Source organism: Ctenopharyngodon idella, chromosome 10 (assembly GCF_019924925.1).
Source record: "Ctenopharyngodon idella isolate HZGC_01 chromosome 10, HZGC01, whole genome shotgun sequence".
Taxonomy (NCBI): domain Eukaryota; kingdom Metazoa; phylum Chordata; class Actinopteri; order Cypriniformes; family Xenocyprididae; genus Ctenopharyngodon; species Ctenopharyngodon idella.
Window position 1 is genome coordinate 28,295,512 of NC_067229.1, and position 21,217 is coordinate 28,316,728.

At 37.9% G+C, this 21,217-nt stretch overlaps 1 protein-coding gene across 1 annotated transcript; it reads right to left on the reverse strand.

The window, feature by feature from the left end:
• Positions 1 to 116: 116 nt before the first annotated feature.
• smc5 (structural maintenance of chromosomes 5) lies at positions 117 to 19,990 on the reverse strand. The gene is made up of 24 exons (XM_051907736.1): positions 19,739 to 19,990; positions 19,522 to 19,663; positions 18,343 to 18,395; positions 18,090 to 18,252; positions 16,208 to 16,342; positions 15,972 to 16,112; positions 13,027 to 13,188; positions 12,868 to 12,939; positions 10,181 to 10,436; positions 9,850 to 10,004; positions 9,647 to 9,760; positions 9,178 to 9,272; positions 8,968 to 9,100; positions 8,185 to 8,358; positions 7,411 to 7,580; positions 6,196 to 6,319; positions 6,002 to 6,124; positions 5,651 to 5,779; positions 5,461 to 5,556; positions 4,248 to 4,352; positions 4,043 to 4,162; positions 1,042 to 1,221; positions 525 to 620; positions 117 to 424 (listed from the first exon to the last, which is right to left on the reverse strand). Exons 1-24 carry the CDS (start codon positions 19,888 to 19,890, stop codon positions 293 to 295), a joined length of 3,222 nt encoding a protein of 1,073 aa, XP_051763696.1. The 5' UTR covers positions 19,891 to 19,990; the 3' UTR covers positions 117 to 292.
• Between the last annotated feature and the right edge of the window lie 1,227 nt (positions 19,991 to 21,217).

Consider the following 21,217-nt stretch of genomic DNA (forward strand, 5'->3'; position numbering starts at 1 on the left):
AATTATTTTGGATGTGGGCTTGTCCCCCTTCAATGTCTATGGTGGTTACTGAGTATGAGCAATAATAATAAGATAATAATCTTCCTGTAGTGAGAATAAACACTAGACTTTGCTGGTTAAGATAACAGCAGTTGCATTTATTAAATTATAACAAAATCTTTTCATCAGAACTCGAAACATTTTTTACACACGTTTGTACATTAAGGCACTCATGAACAGCATATGAACACGTAATCCAACAAGAACTTGAGCTACATTGAACATGGCTCAACATTTTGTGTTTAGTTGAACTTCAGGGAACGTGTCTGCGTTTGGCACGTCTGAGGAAGGCTTTCTCATTCCATTTGTTTGGCGGCAGCATGTGGGGTCCGTTATGAACACAAAGGATGGTCATCTGCTCCGCGTACTGCAGGTTCTGTAGCAGCTACAAACACACACACACACACACACACACACACATTGAATTACACACTCACATCAGTGAACACGTCACACACTGACACAACCTTATTCAGTAAACCCACCTTAGGTGTGATGAAGAAGTACTGAGACGTGTTCACACCGCAAGCGCTTCTCACAACAATGTCAAACACTCGTCTCTCATTGACAGGGTCCATCCCCTGCACACAATACAACAAACACCCATCAAACACAAGAGTCACTGATTCCTGATACGCTCCTACATACTCAACCTGAGGAATGGAGAAAGGTAATATAACTATTTGTATTTCCACTGCATGAAGGTAAGATCTTACAGATTTATGAATGAATTGCTCGTTTTAAAATCTTGCCAGTCTACCGACATAGATGTCCGCTTCAAATGTTACAATGCTCATTATAACTTTTGTTAACTCTCCAACAAGTAAATCCACTAGCTAATTACTTAGCGACAGCAAATATACAAAATTCTAAAGGCGGCTGTGTGTTTGTTTTCCCGGTGCATAAGGTCTATATGAAAGAACATTTTGGCTGGAATCGACTAGGTTAATTTTGGAATCCAACAACCCTAAAGTCTGCATGTGCTGTATTTTGAGCCTTTACCTGATTGATCTCGTCCACCACTCTGAAGGGGCAGCGGTTGAGCTCCTGCAGGGCCATGAGGTACAGCATGGTGGACACGCTGCGCTCTCCTCCGCTCTGATGGTGAGGCGTGAGCTCATGCAGCTGCGTGTTGCTGCGAAACTTCACTCGGATGCGGATGCCATACTTATCATACTCCTCCTGAAACACATGTTCACAATGCTATGTTTGCTAGAGTCTGACATCGTGTTATGTTGCTTAAAGCTGCGATACGTTTGCAGTACTCAAATTGAGAGGGTGGCTTTTTACAAAAATCAAAGAAAGGAAACTTTGCTACCACGTACCCTTAAAAGTGAAGTATGTTATTGTTAAAATACATTCTCATAACCCAGTATATTAGTATGCCATTCATGGGTTTATCCCCCCCAGAAGTGTCAACATTGAGCACCCCAGGCACCATCTAAACACTGACAGCAGTCCGCTCAGATCTGTCAATCATTTTCCAGCTCAACCTATAGCAAGAGTTTTGGGCGTGGCTTCTGCAGCAGGCGGAGCCAGAGGGTTTTTAGCCGCTGTGGGTCCATGACTGATGCGATACATGAGAAAAGACATTCAGTTTGTGTGTGTGACGGAGGGATTCCTGCCGCTGTTGTGACTTATATATTTTATAAGCTCTTCACGAATCCTCAGCTGGTCAAAATACCACCATATGCAGGCTACACACATACAAAAAGCACATTTAGCCCAGCACACAGCATTGTTTTGGATGTTCGGTAAATTCCGTCTCAAAATAGACAATGCATCGTAAACGCCGACCAATCAGATTGTGAACGTGTCCCTGTGCCTTTAGGTTCGGTATCTTTTGGTTCAGTGATAAAAATGCTAATCTGAACACCAAACGGACCAGAACTAAATGTTTTTTTGTTTTTTTTTGGTCCGGACCAAACGAACCAAGCGAACCAAACTACAAGTGTGAACACACCCATAGACAACAGGCTGCTGTCACTTAGGACTGGGCGATAAAACGGTATCGATATTTATCGACGGTACGTCTTAATCGATAACGATAGAAAAAATGTTCGATATAACTCTCGATATAGTTTCACTTAAATGATTTAAAATGTAAACAGACATGAAGTTCGGTTGCATGAACAACTCTCAAGCTCGCTCAGTCCCTGGGTCACAAACAGACGCGCTACGAGTGATACGCAAACAAGCTGCTGTGGAGTTCAGTTGTGCAATCGCCACGTGAGATCAGAACACTCAAACACATGAAAATGAGTGCTGTACCTGCCGGTGACGAGGAGATTGTGAATAAAAAAGGACATATCAGCTCGTCAGTGTGGCAGTTTCATGGTTTCCTTACGTCTTACAGTTGATCTACTTCAAAGTTCGTCTTGAGAGAGTAGTCATGTCGGTATTATCAGCTGCACAGAGTGTTTTCAGCCACACAGTATGTTTATTTCTGTGCTACAAATATTCAAATTATCACAGAAGTACTGAGATACAAGTTTATAGTTTAGATTAAACACTAATGTCTATATTATCGATCAAAATAGAGCAAATCAGCTTTAGAAAGAAACTTGAACGCGCTGAAAACGACGCATTTATCAATTACATTGTTTCACCACCAGGTGGCGAGAACTGACTGTTTAAAAAATGTATTTGATGTTGAATCTTCATTCAGCAGATTCTTTCAAATACACTGATTCATCCAATAATGAAACAACAGTATTTATGGGCATGTCATTGAATCATACATCCAAACAGAATTTTTTAAAAATAATTAATTCTAATATATTTAAAATATACTGCAGCAATTAATATTTTGTAAGAACTTCTAGTAAATTACATGTTATTTCGTTTAGTTGACATTTAGAATTGTGATTTCGGTTTGAAACAAACAAAAAAGTTTCTCAATTTATCCAGAATTGTGTTTCTTTAACACTTATTTATTTAATCTTCATATAAAATATAAGAAAGATTTGTTTACATTTTATTTTGCTTTGTTTACAAAATTTGTTGTTTGCCTTAATTAAAAAATGCATTGGTTAAATTCAAACATTTTTTTCTACTAAAATGTTTTCAATTATCGATACCGATCACTATGAAACATTATATCGTGATGATTTTTTTAGCTGTATCACCCAGCCCTACTGTCACTGTCATTTTTATTGCTTTAAGACCAAATGCACAGATCCAAAATAATGATACACATCCTTCTCTTGTTCTCTTTCTCTTGAGACATAACCGACTATGGTTACGAGAATACTTGCAGACACTGGTATTTTGACCTAATTTTGTGTGTATGTGTCCATCCAAGTGCAAGTAGACACGAAAGAGGAATCAATTCGGAGTCCGCGTGCTATCTGAAACGCACCTCGGGTGTGTGCGGCTGTGTACACAGATAACAGGGTGCAAGTAGGCCTACCAAATTAAATTCTCTTTTGCCTCTTCTAGCACTGAAATGGTTTAAAATCTATTTAATGTGTAAACTAGCAAGACAAAACACATGCAAATTATGAACTTTAAGTCTATGGCGGTCAAACTTGAAGTTAATCCACGAATCACATGTGTGCCGAACCGTGGGGCCTGGTCCGTATGGATCACAGATCAACAATGATCCGTTTAACCTCTACAATTCACACTGCACCAACAGACACCGGCCAACGTGGACAATCACCAGATTACAGTACGTCACTTCTCTGACATTCCACGACTCGACAAACAAGCACCAACCAACACCAACAGACGCCGACAGGGGTAACACTGATGTGACAAAACCCAACGAAGTGTCTGTTGCTGTTGTGTGAACTGGCCTTTACAATCTTAATTACTGCAGTACAAAATACAGCCACCAAAATAACATCCTTCACTGTCAGCTGGGCGGAAATAGAACAAAATAACCAGTCCATATGACCTAGTGTCTGTTGTGTATGAGAGAAGGGTGAGAGAGGGTGGCCTGACATGACGTTATGAAAGTATATGGGAGCTTCACAGCCAGTGATGGATGTGTCCTCACCTCATTCTCAGAGTGCAGATCCACCTCTCCAGCGCACTGCATCGAACGAAAGAAATCACTGAAGCGCTCATTGATCTGATCCACCAGCTGCTTCAGAGGATTCAGCCAGCGCTCTTTCGCCTAGGAAACACATCAATGTGTTTGCTAACTCTTTTTATTTGTTTGCATGATGAATATGTCATGAGCCTTGCATTGTCAGACTCACCTCAGCGATGTTTTGTCGGTAAGTCGTCAGAGCATTGGTCTTGTCGTCCAGCTCCTTTTCCATGTTCTGAATCTCCTTCTCGCGTCTGTTATATTCCTCCACTACCTGAGAGTCAAGACCACCAGCATTTCATTAGAACTGACTATATGTTAAGCAACACCCCCTAGTTATGCTCCTAAGTTAACTCTGTCACGCTTTCCAGGTAGGAAGTCGTTTGCTATGGAAGACTACATTCAGAATGAGATACCGAGCAATGAAATGCATCACGGAGAGGTTTGCTTGAAATTCCAGTAGTGGTTTCATACAGGCTACAAATGCACACTTCAAAAGATCTAACAGCTGGATTTGTTCAAGTTTGCAAAGATTCGTGGAATTAAATATTTAGATATTCAAAGACTTGTGTCAATGATATAAATGTGCATTTGCTGAATGCCGACAGTTGATTAGAAAGCATTATGGCTTTTGCCGATTTATTACTAATGATAGAAAGGCTACAATATTTTTTCATATACCATTTACTTTCTGTTTAACAGCACTGTCTAAACTAATGAAGATGGAGAATGGGAGCTCATGCACTGGGTTCTGAGCACTGTCAAAATAAAAGTCCTGCTTTAGACACACCAGCCAAAAAGAATCAGCGGTGTTGGTTCTGGAAGTATTTTTTCATTCATTTCTCCCATAGGGATTTTTAAAAAGTATTTGTGAAACCGTTATGAGCCATGAACCAAGCCAATCAGCTACAAGGTGAATCACAAAACTACAAACTTTGATTTGAAGCCAGAAAGTTTTTGAAAAATCAAAAAAACAAAGGACAAGATTGTGTACTTAAATTTAGCGAGGGAAAGAACTACAATCCCACAAAGCATTCACAAAGACAACATAATCAAATTAAACAATGGAGAGATATAAAACTACTCATTTAAATAGTTGATTATATAAAAACATACAAACATTTAAGTATTTTGAGACTAGAGAGATCGACTCAATTTCATCAATCGTAGTACTCCACAGGAATGGGCGGAGCTAAAGAGCTCTAGTGCATTTTGATTGTGGCAACTCTCTGATTGGTGGGACTTTCTGTGCAGCATCATGGGTAAAGTAGTTTTCATGATGTGAGCTTCCAGTGTGAATTGAAGTTAGGACTGGTTAATAACATTTTAAAAAGGCAGAGGTTTGGCAAAGTGTGAATGATCTGATGTGTTTTTCATCTCACAGCATCACTGAGGCCGGTGAAGCACTCCGCTCTGGTCTTCTCCTCATTCAACATGACATCAATCTCATCCAGTGTATCAGGTAACTGACTGAAGGCCTTAAAGGAAAAAACACACACATAATGTTGTAAAATAATGAATTAAACAGAGAATGGAGGAGGACATGTGGTGTCCAAGGTAGACAGAGCTCACTGCATGTAGTTCCTCTGGGACCGCTGTCTCTCCAGGAATCATGTTACAGATCTCAATGGCCCTCTTCATCAGGTTCTTACATTTGGTCAGCAGATCGTTCTTTTTCTGGTCCAGCTTAGTATATGCTACCTGTACGGACACAGACACATTTTTACAAAATAAATTATCTTAATTATTGAGTTAAATATAAATTATCTCTTATATTAATATAAATATATTAACGCAATAACATATGACATTTGTATAAGAACTGAAAAGGGATTATAAAAAGTCCTTTTATTTATTTGTTAAATATCACATTTGGTTAGAAGATATGTTAGAAGTGAAATGGGTTGCGAAAGACTGTCTGACCTCTGCTCGCTTGAGTTCAGTTGAACTGTCCCTGCAGTCTGTCTCCAGTTTGGTTTTCTCAGCGGAGAGACCTGCGCTCTGGAGAGCCAAGTACACCTTCTCCATACTCAACCTGGCCTTCGACTACACACACAAAATCATGAGACAAAGAACATCCAAGAGTAGAAACCAACATGCAGAGAGCACAAACACACCTGCATGTGTCTCAAATACTCCTCCATTATGGCCACTTTCTTGTTGTTTACAACAGCGATCTTGGAATTCGTTTCCTCTTCAATTGCCTGCAAGTTTATCTCATTCTGCTCCATCTGCCTCAAACTACACAAAGAGAAAAAGACAAAAGTGGAATGTAAAAAAAAAAAGTCTAATAACAAAGTGTGGGATGAGAACGTTTGATTTGAACAAACCCTTCACTCAAAGTTTGAGCAGTAGCAATGAGATGCTTGCCTTAGCAAACACTAGTAATAATCAGAGGTGTAAAGAGTACCTGAAAACCATACTTGAGTAAAAGTAATGATACCTTACATTGAAAATGACTCCACTACAAGTTACAAGTAACCAATTCAAATACGACTTGAGTAAAAGTCTTAAAGTATCTGATTTTAACAGTACTTAAGTATTTTACTCATGCTGAATGTAGGCTCAGAGATGCACTAGTCCTGAGAGACAATAAGAATAAGAAACAACTGATTTGTAAGATGAGAAATCAAGTTTATTTTCTAAAATCAAAATAAAACTGAACACCTCAATGTTGCAATAAATCAAGGTCGACACAACAACCTTTTAAACGTCTACAAACTCTCAAGTCTCAGTTGAGCTCAAGTGCACAGAAAGGCCATAAGTAAATCAATATCCTTCAAAACGATCTTGTCAATATAGCGGATAAATAAAACAATGTTAAGTAAAATTAAATAGTCAGAGTCTACTGTATGTGCTGGTTTGAGCCTCATCTCTAGCTGCAGTCATTTCCTCATCTAATAAATCAAACATCTGCGATCAGCAACTACCTGCTAATGCACTCACATTCATGTAAAGCATCCTTGTTGACAAGTTTTGGGTGAGTAAAGGCAAAGTGCACAAGATATAGTACCTTCAATGTCCTTAGATGGCGATATCACTTCTTAATATCAGAAACAAACTGCTGCAGAAAACGTTAGCTGCCATGAAAAATGTAATTTGTAATTGCATTACTCATCACAAATGTAGTGGAGTAAAAAGTACGTTTACTTGCTCAAAAATGTAGTCAAGTAGAGAGTAAAAGTTGCCAATATCTTTGATACTCAGTACAAATACAAAGTAGCCAAAAAGATACTTAAGTACAGTAACTAATTACATTTACTCAAGTACTTTACACCTCTGGTAATAATATGAAAGAAAGAAACACGCTAGTGGTTTTTGGCAGAAGGTACCTATCCTGTTTTGTACTGATTTTCTGCTCCAGTTGTCTCTTCTTGCCTTTCAGCTCAGACAGTTTCTTCTTCTTAGCACGTAGCTCATTATCACGGCGGTCTAGTTTAGTTTGCTGCTCGCGAATGGCCGCCATCCGTTCATCAATTCTCTGCATCTGCCTCTCTGCTGCCTGTCAACGAGATGTCAAATGACACATTACATTTTTTTAAATTATTTTAAAACACTTAGCATAAGCAAAATAACTGTGCTGATGTATATATATATATATATATATAAAAAAATAAAAAAAAAAGCTGAAAGCCCTCGTCTCAGAGCGTGCAGACAAAACGCAATAAATGCTGTCATGTTATCTTGCGTTCGCATGATAGTATTTGGGAAAGCAATCATGTGAGACACTTGAGGAAATTAAACCAAATCATTCTGATTTTTGGCTCAGGCATTTCAGAACGATCAAACCAACATTTGAGATGCTGTGCAGTGAAACTGATCCTCTGGATAGTCCAGTTATCCAATCACACCCAGTGTTTAGGCAAAATCATTTTTTTGATGCGCATCGAGGGATTTATTCGGTAAATGTGTTTTAACGCAGTCTTCTTTTCAGATAAAAAATGAATCCACTTCATTTGAGCACATGTTTTTTATGCACATTTTTAGAATATATGCGCATCTTGGCATTTCCATCCAGCGTTTTTTTTTTTTATGCTATATCCAAAAATGCACATAAAAATAGGTGGATGGAAACATAGCTAGTGTGTGAGATGAGCTTCTCTCACTCTCATTTGCTCCTCCAGTTGGCGTCTCTCATCTGCATCTATGGTCGTAGTGAGGAACTGTGAGGGCCGCAGGGCCGAGTTACTGGAGACCACGTTATTAGAGTAGTAGGATTTCTTCACGGTGTACTTCTCCTCTGCTGTGTAGATCATCCTCAACTGAACCTCTTTGATCACCTGCCACAGAAAAATATGAGTAAAAGCTTGTAGGACCCTATGAAATGAGTTTTATTTTTCCTAAATTCCATTTTATTTTTTCTCAAATTTTGTGCTTTCCATTTTAATGGTTTAATTAAATTTAATTTAATAATCAAAACACATGTCAAATCAATTGAATATAACAATTTAATAATTTTAACAAAAACACAAAAATCAGAAATTCTGTTGTCTGTTTTACTTTTTCTGGATTTTGTTTTATAATTTAATACAAATAATAATATCAAAAACGGTGGTGTAAAAGCTCTGAAGCTCTGGAGATGAAGTTCATGTGTTCATGTTCTCATACAGAGAGACGGCAGTCAGACTTCAGATTCAATAGCTTTTGAGCTTTAATATTTAGACACTAGTCCATACCGTGATTTGATTAAGTGTACAGTCCTACTTTTGATTTATTCATCCAAAATAGGCCAACATTTTTAAACCGTAAATTCAATTTTCGTGACTGGATTTTGCAATTCCATCCACATTTTCTACCTCACGGAAATCATAGGGCCCTAAGCTTGTGCAGACTACATGATGTCTATAAGAATTTTAGGCAATGTCCAAGCTGAATGAAGGAGAACCCACCATCTCGATCATGCTCTTTGTCTTCTCTGTTCCTATAGGTACATCATTGACTTTGTACTGATAGCACAAGTAACTCATGACCTCCTCAGGAGCATCAAACAGCTCACGCAAGTACGAGAAGAAGCCGTAACGCCTGCCAAAAAAATACATACATATGCTAAAAATGTACTGAATAAGATGTCTTGGTACAGGTCAAGAAGAAGGTGTTACTTTAGAGTCTCGAGGGATCGTGATGGTGGTCTATTAGAGCAGGAATCCACTGGAGCGATGACGCTGTTGACTCGTAGCTTCTGTGAGTCTCGCACCTGAAAAAACATACCACATCTTACTGATTTTACTTTACTTACCATCTGTTATAGACGTTTGTTATGCTATTATTTTATTGCATTATATTATTTTATGTTTATTGCTAGGAAATAACACATCAATTAAATAGATAACACTTTTTTTTTTAATCACAAATTAAGGCTTTAAAATAATTATAGACATGGCAAATTTTGTTAATAGGGTTTCAAACATTTACAAAATTCATGTAAAATGAATAGAAAATTGTTCAGATAATATTTAGTTTGACCTCCTGAAGTAAACAATCCCCATTTTTCCTCCACTGACCATTTGTTGAAATGAAAATAATAATTATTGTGTTAGCTTTATAAGTACAACCTATTGAGCTTCTCACCTCTGCCATGAACCTCTCCATGTCCTCCTGTCTCTGAAATACGAAGGCTCTTAAGTCGTTTAGAGGAATGTGACTCTCAATGTATTTTGCGTGCCGAGCATCACGGACATTTATCTGTCAAAAAAAGAGTGAGAACATCAAGCCAATCTGCTTGAACACCCATCTCCAGAAAACAGCAGGTGAATCAGCAACTGTGCTCTCACCACCAGCATCATGGGCTCGTGGACATTGCCTTCAAAACGGTCACGGTTATTCCTCAGCCACATGAGGGCCTTGTAGGTGTCATTGAAACGGCTGCGCAGTTTATCCTCTTTTACCTTCATCATGTCCTCCAGACTCCTAAGACGATTCTGCAAACCTTCAAAACAACAACCAAAAAAACTAAAAATGAGTACAAGACTTAGTATGATAAACTGACATGCTAAATTTTAGTAGTTTCTCCACAACAGACAAAGATATTCACCATTATAACTCCAAAGTTTATACAACACATTTGTACGTTTTGTTTGTTATTAAAGTGAACTAAAACATTACGCATAAATTCTCCTTTAGCTTCGTCTTTATCTCTGCGCAGGTCCAAACTCTCGCTCTCCAGTTTGGCTTTTTCTTCCTGGATGTTCTTTAGCTCTGCGTTAACAGCCTCAATCTGAGGTGTGACGTCCTCCATGCTGTCCATGTTCTGCAGCTCCCTTTGCAGGTCTCTGATCATGAGTTGTGTGTGTCCAATCCGCTTCTGCCGGTCCGTCTCCTCCGTCTGCTTCAGACTCAGGTCCTGTCTGATGTCATCAACCTAGCGGTTAACAGAGGAGACAGTGATGTCAGTGTTTTAATACAGTCTTTAATGGTGTTGTAAAGCAGTGTTTCTCAACTGGTGGGTCTCCCAAAAGTGGGTCGCAAGACTGTTTTGAGTGTGCATTCAAAGAAACAACAACAAATGTAATTCTAAATGTTTTACTGATACAAGACTTAGTAAAGGCTGCCTGAAAAAAATGTGTTGTCCTGATTTAGTATCTACGGTCAGATGAGATTTTGTCAGGCTAAATGTCAGTTTCATTATTCTGATGTTATTTTTATAGCTTGGTAAAAAATAAAAAGTCTCTCACCTCAGAAAAACTAACTTTACTGTCCTGTCAGATGTAACTGTTGTTTAAGTAACCTTAACCCAAAATACCACTTTATTTTCACTATAGTGGCGTTTCCACCGAAATTACTCAGAACAATTTGTCCCAGGAACTTTTTCCCCCCAGACCTGTTGCTGTCTGCATTACCATCGCGATCCAAAGTACCATGAACATTACGCAAATTAGCCCGGTGACATAGGACTGCGCGTGACTTTCCAGTTCCCGCTGGATTTTGTCCTCCATATATAAGCTTAAAAAAAGCCTGAACCTTGTCGTCGGTCCATCTGTCGTATTTTTGTTTACTCCATTGTTTATTCAAATAGCAAAAAACTCTTACTGCACGCACCACAACACTTTTAAAAATGGTGGTTGAAATCAAATGCTGCGTGGAGTCGACCAATCAAAACGCTGAGTGAACTCAACCAATCACATGTTCAACGCACAAGTCCCACCCCCAAAAGCTCCTGAACTTTGAAAAAGTACTCCCTCGCGAGCAGGTACTTTCTGAGGGGGAAATTTTTACCTGGAACTTCATTTAGACCCTGGTCCCTGCGGTCAAATCACACCAAGCACCACCCCAAAGTCCCTAGTTCCTGGAAAAAGTTCCTGCGGTGGAAACGCGGCTTTTGTGTTATTTTCTATATTTTTTTATGACTGTGGTGGCTCATACCAACTTACTAACTTTGTTGCATTAACAAAAACTAGCTTAGGGCTGCTATTTAATAGCCTTACATATACTGTTTATTCATCAGTGTTAGTGATATTCTTTTATCACTAACAGCGATTTATCTATGTATTAAAGGGTCATGAAACCCCCTGTTTCAGCAGCAGTCAGTTCTCACCATAGTTTTGAAAAATGCTACAGAAGTGGGCATGGTTAAGCTGCGGAGTGGAGGCGGATGAGGGGAGACAGCACAGCAACGGCTTCTGATTCAGACAGTTTTATTTCGTTCTCATTTAAAGCATCAAAGCTTCCCACAAATGAACGCTGCAAATTTACCATTACATGCAACACAATATACACATGGTATTTGTTATATATTAATGAACAAATAAATGCACCGCCATTCGCATTTTGTTCCCTGCATCGAATACGAACACACTGTTGCATCTTTGATAACTTTTGAGGTGGTGTTTTTATAAGCCGTTTGATCGGTTAAAGAGCCATAAAGACCGGTTACACTCACAGCTAGTGTGGATGAATCGCGTTTGTGTCGGAGACACAGATAGAGCACTTGTGCGATGCAGAAACTCTTACATAACAAAAACAAACACTCGTTTTTGACCCATTAATGCATCTCTAGCTTATTGTATGCGATCTCACTGTTTGAAGCGCCTGTCAGAGGATGAATCAAGGCCAAAGTCCACCTTTCTTTAGTTCTCGTAGTTCTCTTGAGAAAAATGCTTGCTACACACAAACAGTTTCGATGTGTTGGTAGTTGATGGCCAACCAACCGCCCACAGCCAGTCTAGCCCTGGCAGCATCGCGGGGAAAGCCATGCAACACACCCAAACTTTTACACCATGAAAACAAACACTTGCGACCCATGAATGCTTCTCTCATCTACTGCGTGATCTAACAGTCTGACATGTCCGTCATTTGAAAGAACCATGTCGTGTCCTGAATAATTAAGAGATGGAGTCTTCTCATAGAATAATTAATAATTATGAGACACCAACACGTCATCGAAATACTATAGTGCACCGCCACGTCACCACCTGTGACGTGAACACTGTTTAGATTTTAAACCCGGAAGATGAAAATAGGGGAAAAAAATCTAAAAATTAACCACTTTCCCCCTACAGTTAAATCTAACAGATGCTAACATTGTGTTCAATGATGTTCAACACACATACATCTGTTAAAATCTTTAAAATTTAAACATTTAGTTTAGGGTTTCATGACCCTTTAAGTAAAGTGGTACTTCTGTGTGTGTGTGTCAACCATTTTACAGAAATAAACACTTGGTTCAAATAACTAAACATTTGGGTCGTGGTGACCATGTAAAAATGTGGGTCCCATGGCCAACCAGTTAAGAACCACTGATATAAAGCACTTTCTTAAAATATTTCGTAAGTGGTTCCTCTTTCAGAACAAACCTCTTTATTCCTCAGTTCAAGCTGATCATGTTTCTGTTTACATTTCTGCGTCGCCTCTCTGATACTGGCGGTCTGAAAAAAATAAACACTGGCATTACTTTTATATAAAAAAGGAGATAAAACAGATTCTTGGTAATAATGTTTGTGATTTGTGCTGACCATCTCCTTCATCTGCTGCTCAATGGGCTGCAGCTGACTCTCCACTGAGCGGATCTTTCTGACCAGCGGCTCCTGAGCTTCTTTCAGCGACTTCAGCTTCCTTTTCATTTCCTCTCTTTCCTTCTTCACCCCCTCCATCTCTTTACGTGCCGTTTCATACTCCTAAAATTGGAAACAGAGAATAGTCTAGAAAAACATCCAATATGCACACTTGATTTTATCCAAGGGGCATATTTTCACTTAAAACAAGTTTTTGTTCAGGTTTAAAAATATGTAATATTATTAGTAACAGAACTTATTAATGCAAAACAATAGTATTTTATGATTAAATTATTTTAATATAAATTTCCCCCCAGTGCTACCAGATCAGGTGCTGGCGCCACCATCTGTAGAACTTAGTGGCACCGGTGCTATACTGCTCTCAAACGTTATGTCTGGAGCCCTGCAAATGTTGGTTTGGTTATTCTGAAATGCCTGAGCCAGAGTCTGTCATCAGAATGGTTGGGTTTAATGTCCTCCCAGAACTGTCTCACACAATCACTTTCATAAACACCAGGGGCCTCGTGTATAAAACTTTCCATAGATTTCATCCTAAAAATGTGCATACATATAAAAGCCAGATTTTCCGTACGCACAAAAGTTTTCAGAATTATAAAACCATACGTACGCCAGAACCTGCGCAAAATTCCTTTTATAAAACCTAGTCAGCTGAAGATTGTGCGTACATGAATCTCCACCCCGTCTCATCCCCGAAATAACCATATATGGAGCTTACAACGCCTAGTTTTACTATGCATTACGTCATCTGCATATCATTTCCATGCATACTCCCCTTCACATGACACCATGTTTAACGGTACAAGACATTAGGAAAATATGATTATAAACGCCATCACATTACATTGCTAAAAAATCATTCACTATCCTTGTCTTGTTTTGGAAAAAAAAAAAAAATCAAACTTGTATAAAATACTGTTCAGTATGTTTTCAGTGAAGTTATTCTCATTCTTTCCACTGGCCAAATAGTATTTTTAATTGTTTTAAACAAATCAAATTTATGCAGTTTTGCCTGTAAACATAGCCTATATTTTAAGATGTTTATATATTTTTAATTGAAACAGATAGGCGGCCTTGTTTTGCATTGTAAATTATTGTATGACAAAACATTTTAAAAATAAAATGTACATATCTTACCGTTTCCTTCAAAATCTATCCTTAAAATACAAGGGCATTTTTCATAATATTGGGGAGCCCATGAAATGGGTTATCTTTAGGCTACTGTCTGTCTGTGTACGACACCAGCAGTACTGTGTACAGTAACTACTCGTCGGACAATCACTGAGCGATTCCAATGGTGTCTGTCATTATGCCATAAGCTATCTGCTTAGACGAAGTGCGCATCATTGATCATTATTCGCGCGAAAATATTTTCTCGGAACATAAGTTCTGCTATTTAAAACACAATTTAAAGCGGAATTATCATGCGCCAAGCAATCCTCGCTGTAGTTAAACATTAAAACACAGCATGCCACAGGAAAACAGAGTTTAAAATCATTCTGTTTACTTCATTACTTTGCTCACTCCAGTAAGAGTGTGTACGCACGGTCTAGAGCTCCCGTACGGCGCGCACATATTTATGCTATGAGTTTATTTTTTATAAATCCCGATATGTGCGTGGAAAACTGAGTACGCACATTTCTGTGCCTTTTTTGTGTGTACGCAACGTTTATACATCAGGCTCCAGGCATCTGCCTCCGAAAGCAAGATAACATAACAGCGTTTGTTATAATGTTTCGTCTGCATGCTCTGAGGCGCATGTATTTTATCATGTAGTGAAAAAAGTCATAGTGGCTTCCCTGATTGCAGCGATTTCCGTTTTTATTATCAGTGCTTTGTGCCAGTTTCTCTTAAACCCATGAGATGAAAACAGGGCTTTATTGCCAAACAGGGTTATAGCGTAACAGGGGTTAAATGACTTCAGATTTTTTTAGTCAACATTTAAGTGATGAAAGTCGAGTCGACGTTGACTAGTCACTGATGATGTCATTAATGAACAAATAATCCTGAACCTCGAGCTGAGACTCCACCGTGGGTTGCCTTGTGCACAGCTATGGCATATGAAACAGCGCTGCCCACAATTTTGATCAGTTCTTTTGTCTTTGGGTTGTTATATTTCTCACAGATTTCTGAGATTACATTTATATGAATGCATTAGTGAGAGCGACTGCGTGATTTAATTCTAACTGGCAGAGTCTCTACTAATAGTGAAGCTGTGGTTTTTAGTTACTAAGAAATATAAGCTAGAACCTTTCAGTTTCTAAGCTATTTTATTTGTAATTAGCAGAACAGTGTTGACTATACATTTCTGCACTGCTGAATGTTTCTGTATGTGAGCGATCTGCACGTGATGTGCAAGCTATAGGCTGTTATATGTGTGTGCGTTACAATGCAGCAGCGCATTAGTTTAGAACGGCGATTAACTTACATGTACAATAAGCTGTTTAAAACGTACATTCTCCCGATCATTTATTTGTCATTTTAACTGTTTGGAAACGGAGTGTAAAAGTGGACTTCTTATCCTGTTGTGCCCTCTATAGGCCATGATCAGCGACTAGTCAAGGTCAAGCTTAAAGTGTCATGGCAGAGCATTAAGGTCAATTAGTTGACTAGTCTGTGCAACCCTTAACTCGTAAATGTTTTATGCAATAATTTTGGCAAAGTTCAAGTCACCATTAAGTAAAAATTGGCCATTCTTGTTTTGTTTTTTTTTGCTTTTTTTAATAGAATAATGCAGCATTTATTATAAATGATTTATCCATGCACATCATTATTTAATGCATGTACCCTCAAAATCTTCAATCAAAATAAATGATTTACAATCAATCCCAAAGAAACCTTCCACTCTGATTTTGGGAAAGTTTAGCCTAGTTAGATCGGACACTCACCACCCAGGGTTTCTTCTTCTCTAGCATCTGGATCCTGTCCAAGTGTCTCTTCTTCATGTAGTAGCGTTCCACATCCAGTTTGTTCCTCTCATTCCTCTGTTTGGCCTTCTCTAGGAAGTTGGCTTTCTCCTTACACACATTCTATTCAAGCACCACAAACAGCATGGAGTAAAATAAAGGCCTAATTGGGACTATAAACACAATATACTGGATTTCAGTACAAGAAAATCGTTTACCTCCAGTTCCCTCTCCTTGCTGCGAAACGTCTTGAGCTCGCAGTGAAACTCGTACATTTCTGGTGGGCCGACAGACTTCTCAGTGGCTTCAAGAAGCTCGACGTTAGTCATCTTAGCAAACTCACCGACTTTCTCCTGTGACACCAGATCAAAGGCAGAGTACTAATTAAAGAGGACCTATTATGCGCTTTTATAAAGTCTTGATTTTGTTTTTTGGGGTCTGCTAGAATAGGTTTTCATGCTTGAATGTTATTTTTCACATATTTGACATTGTTGCAGCACCTCTCTTCCCAGTCTGTCAGTAACGCTCTGGGGTGTGTTTCCTGTACAATGAAGTAATCAACTAGCTAGTCATGATTGTTTCCCGAAACTAGAGCACGTCCGCACAGGCACACTCTTCAAAAACGGTGCTTAAAATCTCACGACAAACTAAAATATGTAAATGACATTTGTATATATTCAAAATAAAAGATATACATTGTACTTAATGTCAGCTTGCTTATTTTGCTCAAGATAATGACGTCATAAAAAGTTGTTGTTCCAACCTCACAAGTTTGTGATGCAGTTTGCGAATGTTCATTTGAACTTTGGTTCATGAAACACCAAATCGTTGAACTATGTTAGTAATGATGGAACTTGCGATGTTAGTTGGCTAACGATGCTTTTGGGAAACGCACCCCTGTTTAGCTCCTGTCTCTATGAAGCCCATCCTTCTGAAAAGCACACTGTGCTCTGATTGGTCAGCTGGACCAGTGTGTTGTGATTGGTCAGGCGCTTCGAGTGTGTTTGGGAAATGTCACGCCCCTTACCATAACCATAAATATATATATATATAAACATACAATTTGGAAAGTAGGGAAGGTCACACAAAAAAAATGCTGTGTATCTTGAGCTATTTGAGTTGTAATGTAGTTTTCCAGTGAGAGCCGGCGGTAACAAAACCCCCTTGTATAAACAAGCATTACAGTAAACAACACAAAGAACAACATTCATGTGTCGTTTGTGATGAGGCAATATAATAAAGCACCCCAAGTCAACAAACCGATCTGTGGAAATGAGCCAGACAGTCATAAAATGTGTATGGAAGTGTCCGTCCAGTCCAGATGCAAGTGAACTTGGTAAATTTGGATATTATATGCATATGCTAGCAAATACTTGGACAGCAAACAAGCCTCATGACAGCTGTGCAACACTGCAGCTCCCCTTTAGATTAATTGATTGCTTTTCAAATTAAATGACAAGGTAAGATTTGGCTATATTGTTACAGCTTCATTTATATAACAGCACTTTTCCAATGAGTGATGAATACGAGAGCCTTCAGACGCGTCACACATGTATATAATATTACGCTTGTTTGGTGTGTTTAGAGATGAATTGTGATATTCGCTGCTGCAGGGAATTAAGGAACGAATAGTAAAATGTGGTGTTTCATGCAGTCACGGGGTAGTAAAGAGAGAACGTAGTCGGGAATGCGTACCAAAATGACTTCTTTTTTTCACGAGTCTCTGTCATCAAGTCCAGTTCAAGTCTTGAGTCAGCTGCTCATGAGTCCAAGTCAAGTCACAAGTCTTTTTTTTTTTTTTGTCTTTTGTCTTTTTTCAACTTAAGTGTGAGAGTTAAGGATCCAAATCGCAGACTCAAGTTTCCATCTCTGGTGCTTACTGATACAGAGAAGAACTCCCTTTGCAGTGACTTTGTGCTTTGTAACTTTGCAGACCTTTTTCATGCTCAAACAGCAACATTACACACTAAAGAAAGTTGAACATGTCAAAAAGCATAATAGGTCCTCTTTAAAAAAACAGTAGTTCTTTAAAACTTTACAGACATGTTTGGCAATATATATAGTGCAATAAAAGCTCCTCATTATAATAACAGAACTCACCTGTGGTAGGAACTGACACAAGTTCCCGACTTGAATGTGCAGCTGTTTCACAGCCTCCTCCACAGCCTTCTGACTGGCGTGTTTTTTATTGAGCATCCATGACGACTGGTTGTTCTCCACCTGGATCTCTCTGGTGATTATCAAGTTTCCACTTGCTCTGTATCTGGACACAAAGAAAAGCAGATGAACTGAGGAGCTCTATGTCTCTCCAAGGACTTTGAAAAAGGAAGTGCAAATATATGTATATACTTACAACTCAATTTCAACTGAACCTTTATTACACCCTCGCTTCACATACAGACCAACCTAGAAACAGAAAAATATCTAGTTCATTTATTATTTATTGACACAGTGCTATTTTAGTATCATATGATATACTATTATAATTTTATTTACAATTGAATGTTTATTTTTATATTTTCATTTTAAAGTTTTAGTAACTTTGTTGTTTTTGTAATTTTTTTTAGTTTAAGTCTACATAGTTTTTTACAATGTTTTATTTCAGTTTTAGCTATTTTAGAACTTAATGAAAATTAATGAATGAAGTTAAAATAAATGAAAATGAGAAATGTTTATTATGCAAATAAGCTGACATAAAATAAATTTAAGTCTTTAATATTTTATCTCAAGAAATGAAGATATTTTTTATGTTATTAGTTTTAGTTAGCGATAATAACCCTTGTATGTGATAAGATGTTTCTGAATGTAATATCTGAAACTGTTTTCAAAAAAGAAAACTGTCATACTTTTGTTAAAGTGCTACACTGTAAAAAAAAAAAAAAAAAAAAAATCATGATTTATCACAACATTTTTTCTTTTGTCAAATCAACTTAGATAATTAATGTGGTTCAGATAACCTAATATTTTGAGTTGCGCCTTCATTATATTAACTCAAATTTTTAATTTCAATGAACTCAAAATTTTAAGGCAACCAGGTAACTTATTTTTTAAAGTTAAACCAACAATTCTTTTTTACAGTGTAATTAAAGCACCAATTCCTTAAAATGCACATTATTTGAGTTCAATAAAGTTTAAAACATTATATTCCTCATGGGACCACATTTCAGTGTGTATTAAATGCAATTCCTGTGGGTTTTTCTCTATGTAAAAACTCCCTTTCTATTAGTATCCCTATTTATATCTTGTGAAAGTTATGATTTACTGGCTTGTACACTTTGCAACCACAAAATCTCGGCACAACAAGCCTCCAAAATATTTGCAAATGCAAAAATTGCATTCACATATATTTGTAAATACTGTGTGTACTAAACTACACAGATATGATCATCCGTGTCTATTTGTGAATCATATTGTGAGCTTTCAAAACTTCAGGTAAAGTGTATAAAAAAGCTGGACAGTTGATGTAAAATGAAATAGTTTGAAGCCTAACATAAGCTGTCAGATAACAGTTTCTTTATTAGATGAGACTCACCTTGTCCCCTCGGCCCAGGACGGCTGTTTTTCCAGCCAGGCCAAGGCAGATAGCGCACACGATACTGGACTTCCCTGTGCCATTGGCTCCCACGATCATGTTGAGTTTGGGTCCGGGGAAAACTTCTGAGTGATCGTACGTGCTAAGAACAGAGATGATCGTAATTACAAACAAGATTCTGCAAGACTGAATTTGACAATACTTACAGGACACTTACAGGAAGTTATGCATGGTGATGCGGAGGATAGAGCCCTCCACGAAACCACCTGCTTGGCCATTTGTGCTGGTGGATGGTGTCGCTTCGCGGTTGGAGGACTGTGAGTTGGTTAATTCGTGACTTATTCGTTTTCTCTTCTGCGGCAGCTCCATTTCTTTTCCCGTCAATCCCTCTGACGGCTCATAGCAAGCAGTCTCACATCACTTTCGTTTCGCGCCTGTGCTGTGAGTAAGTCGCCGTGTGATTGGCCCACGGTAGTCACATGAGGTGGGGGGAAAGGGGGTACGTCATACGTTAGGGGTGATTTGTGTTCATAAGCACTAGATGGCAGTAAAGATTTACCCTGCGATAGGTGAACGTAACATTTATTTAGCAAAATACTCTTATCATTTTACAGCATGTTGTGTATAATGCACAGGACGTTAATGTTATGTACTTACATACGACTCTTTGCCAAAATGTACAGCATTTTGCTTATTATATTGGGTATAAATACTACATTTAGCGTACTAACAAACTACGTTTACTATTTCTACAGCATGTAGAAAGAAATTGTCTAATAAGGTGTCAAGGTTCTGAACAAACTTTCTTCCAGTAACGTTAATGTTCGTTCAATATTTTTTTCAAAATGTTAGCACAAAAACGTTATTTATATATCGTTCTTGGAACTTTTTTTCTAAAACGCCTAACGTGTTTTTTTTTTGTTTGTTTGTTTTTTTAATGTTATTACTTGTTTCATGTACGCTACAGAGAACATTCATAACGTTCCCATAATGTTTGCAAAATTATAAAAGGGAATGTTCCCTTAACATACGTATATCTACGTTCGTAACTACGAACATACGTTCGTTTTTAAAACAAATGAACGTTCAAATAACATTCAGAAAACGTTTTCATAACTTAATGGGAACGTTAACCTTCTTTGAACATATTTTTCATTAGCTGGGTGTGTGTGTGTGTGTGATACTAATAATTCAAATGATTTACTTACAATTAAATTGAATTTATTTTACTAGTTTTCCTTAAATCCTTTCTTCAATTCCATATAATAATACATAAAAATACATAGATAAAATACATGATGATGCATAGGTGCTGGTCATATAATTAGAATATCATCAAAAAGTTGATTTATTTCACTAATTCCATTCAAAAAGTGACACTTGTATATTATATTCATTCATTACACACAGACTGATATATTTCAAATGTTTATTTCTTTTAATTTTGATGATTATAACTGACAACTAAGGAAAATCACAAATTCAGTATCTCAGAAAATTAGAATATTACTTAAGACCAATACAAAGAAAGGATTTTTAGAAATCTTGGCCAACTGAAAAGTATGAACATGAAAAGTATGAGCATGAGCATACTTAGTTGGGGCTCCTTTTGCCTGAATTACTGCAGCAACGCAGCATGACATGGAGTCGATCAGTCTGTGGCACTGCTCAGGTGTTATAAGAGCCCAGGTTGCTC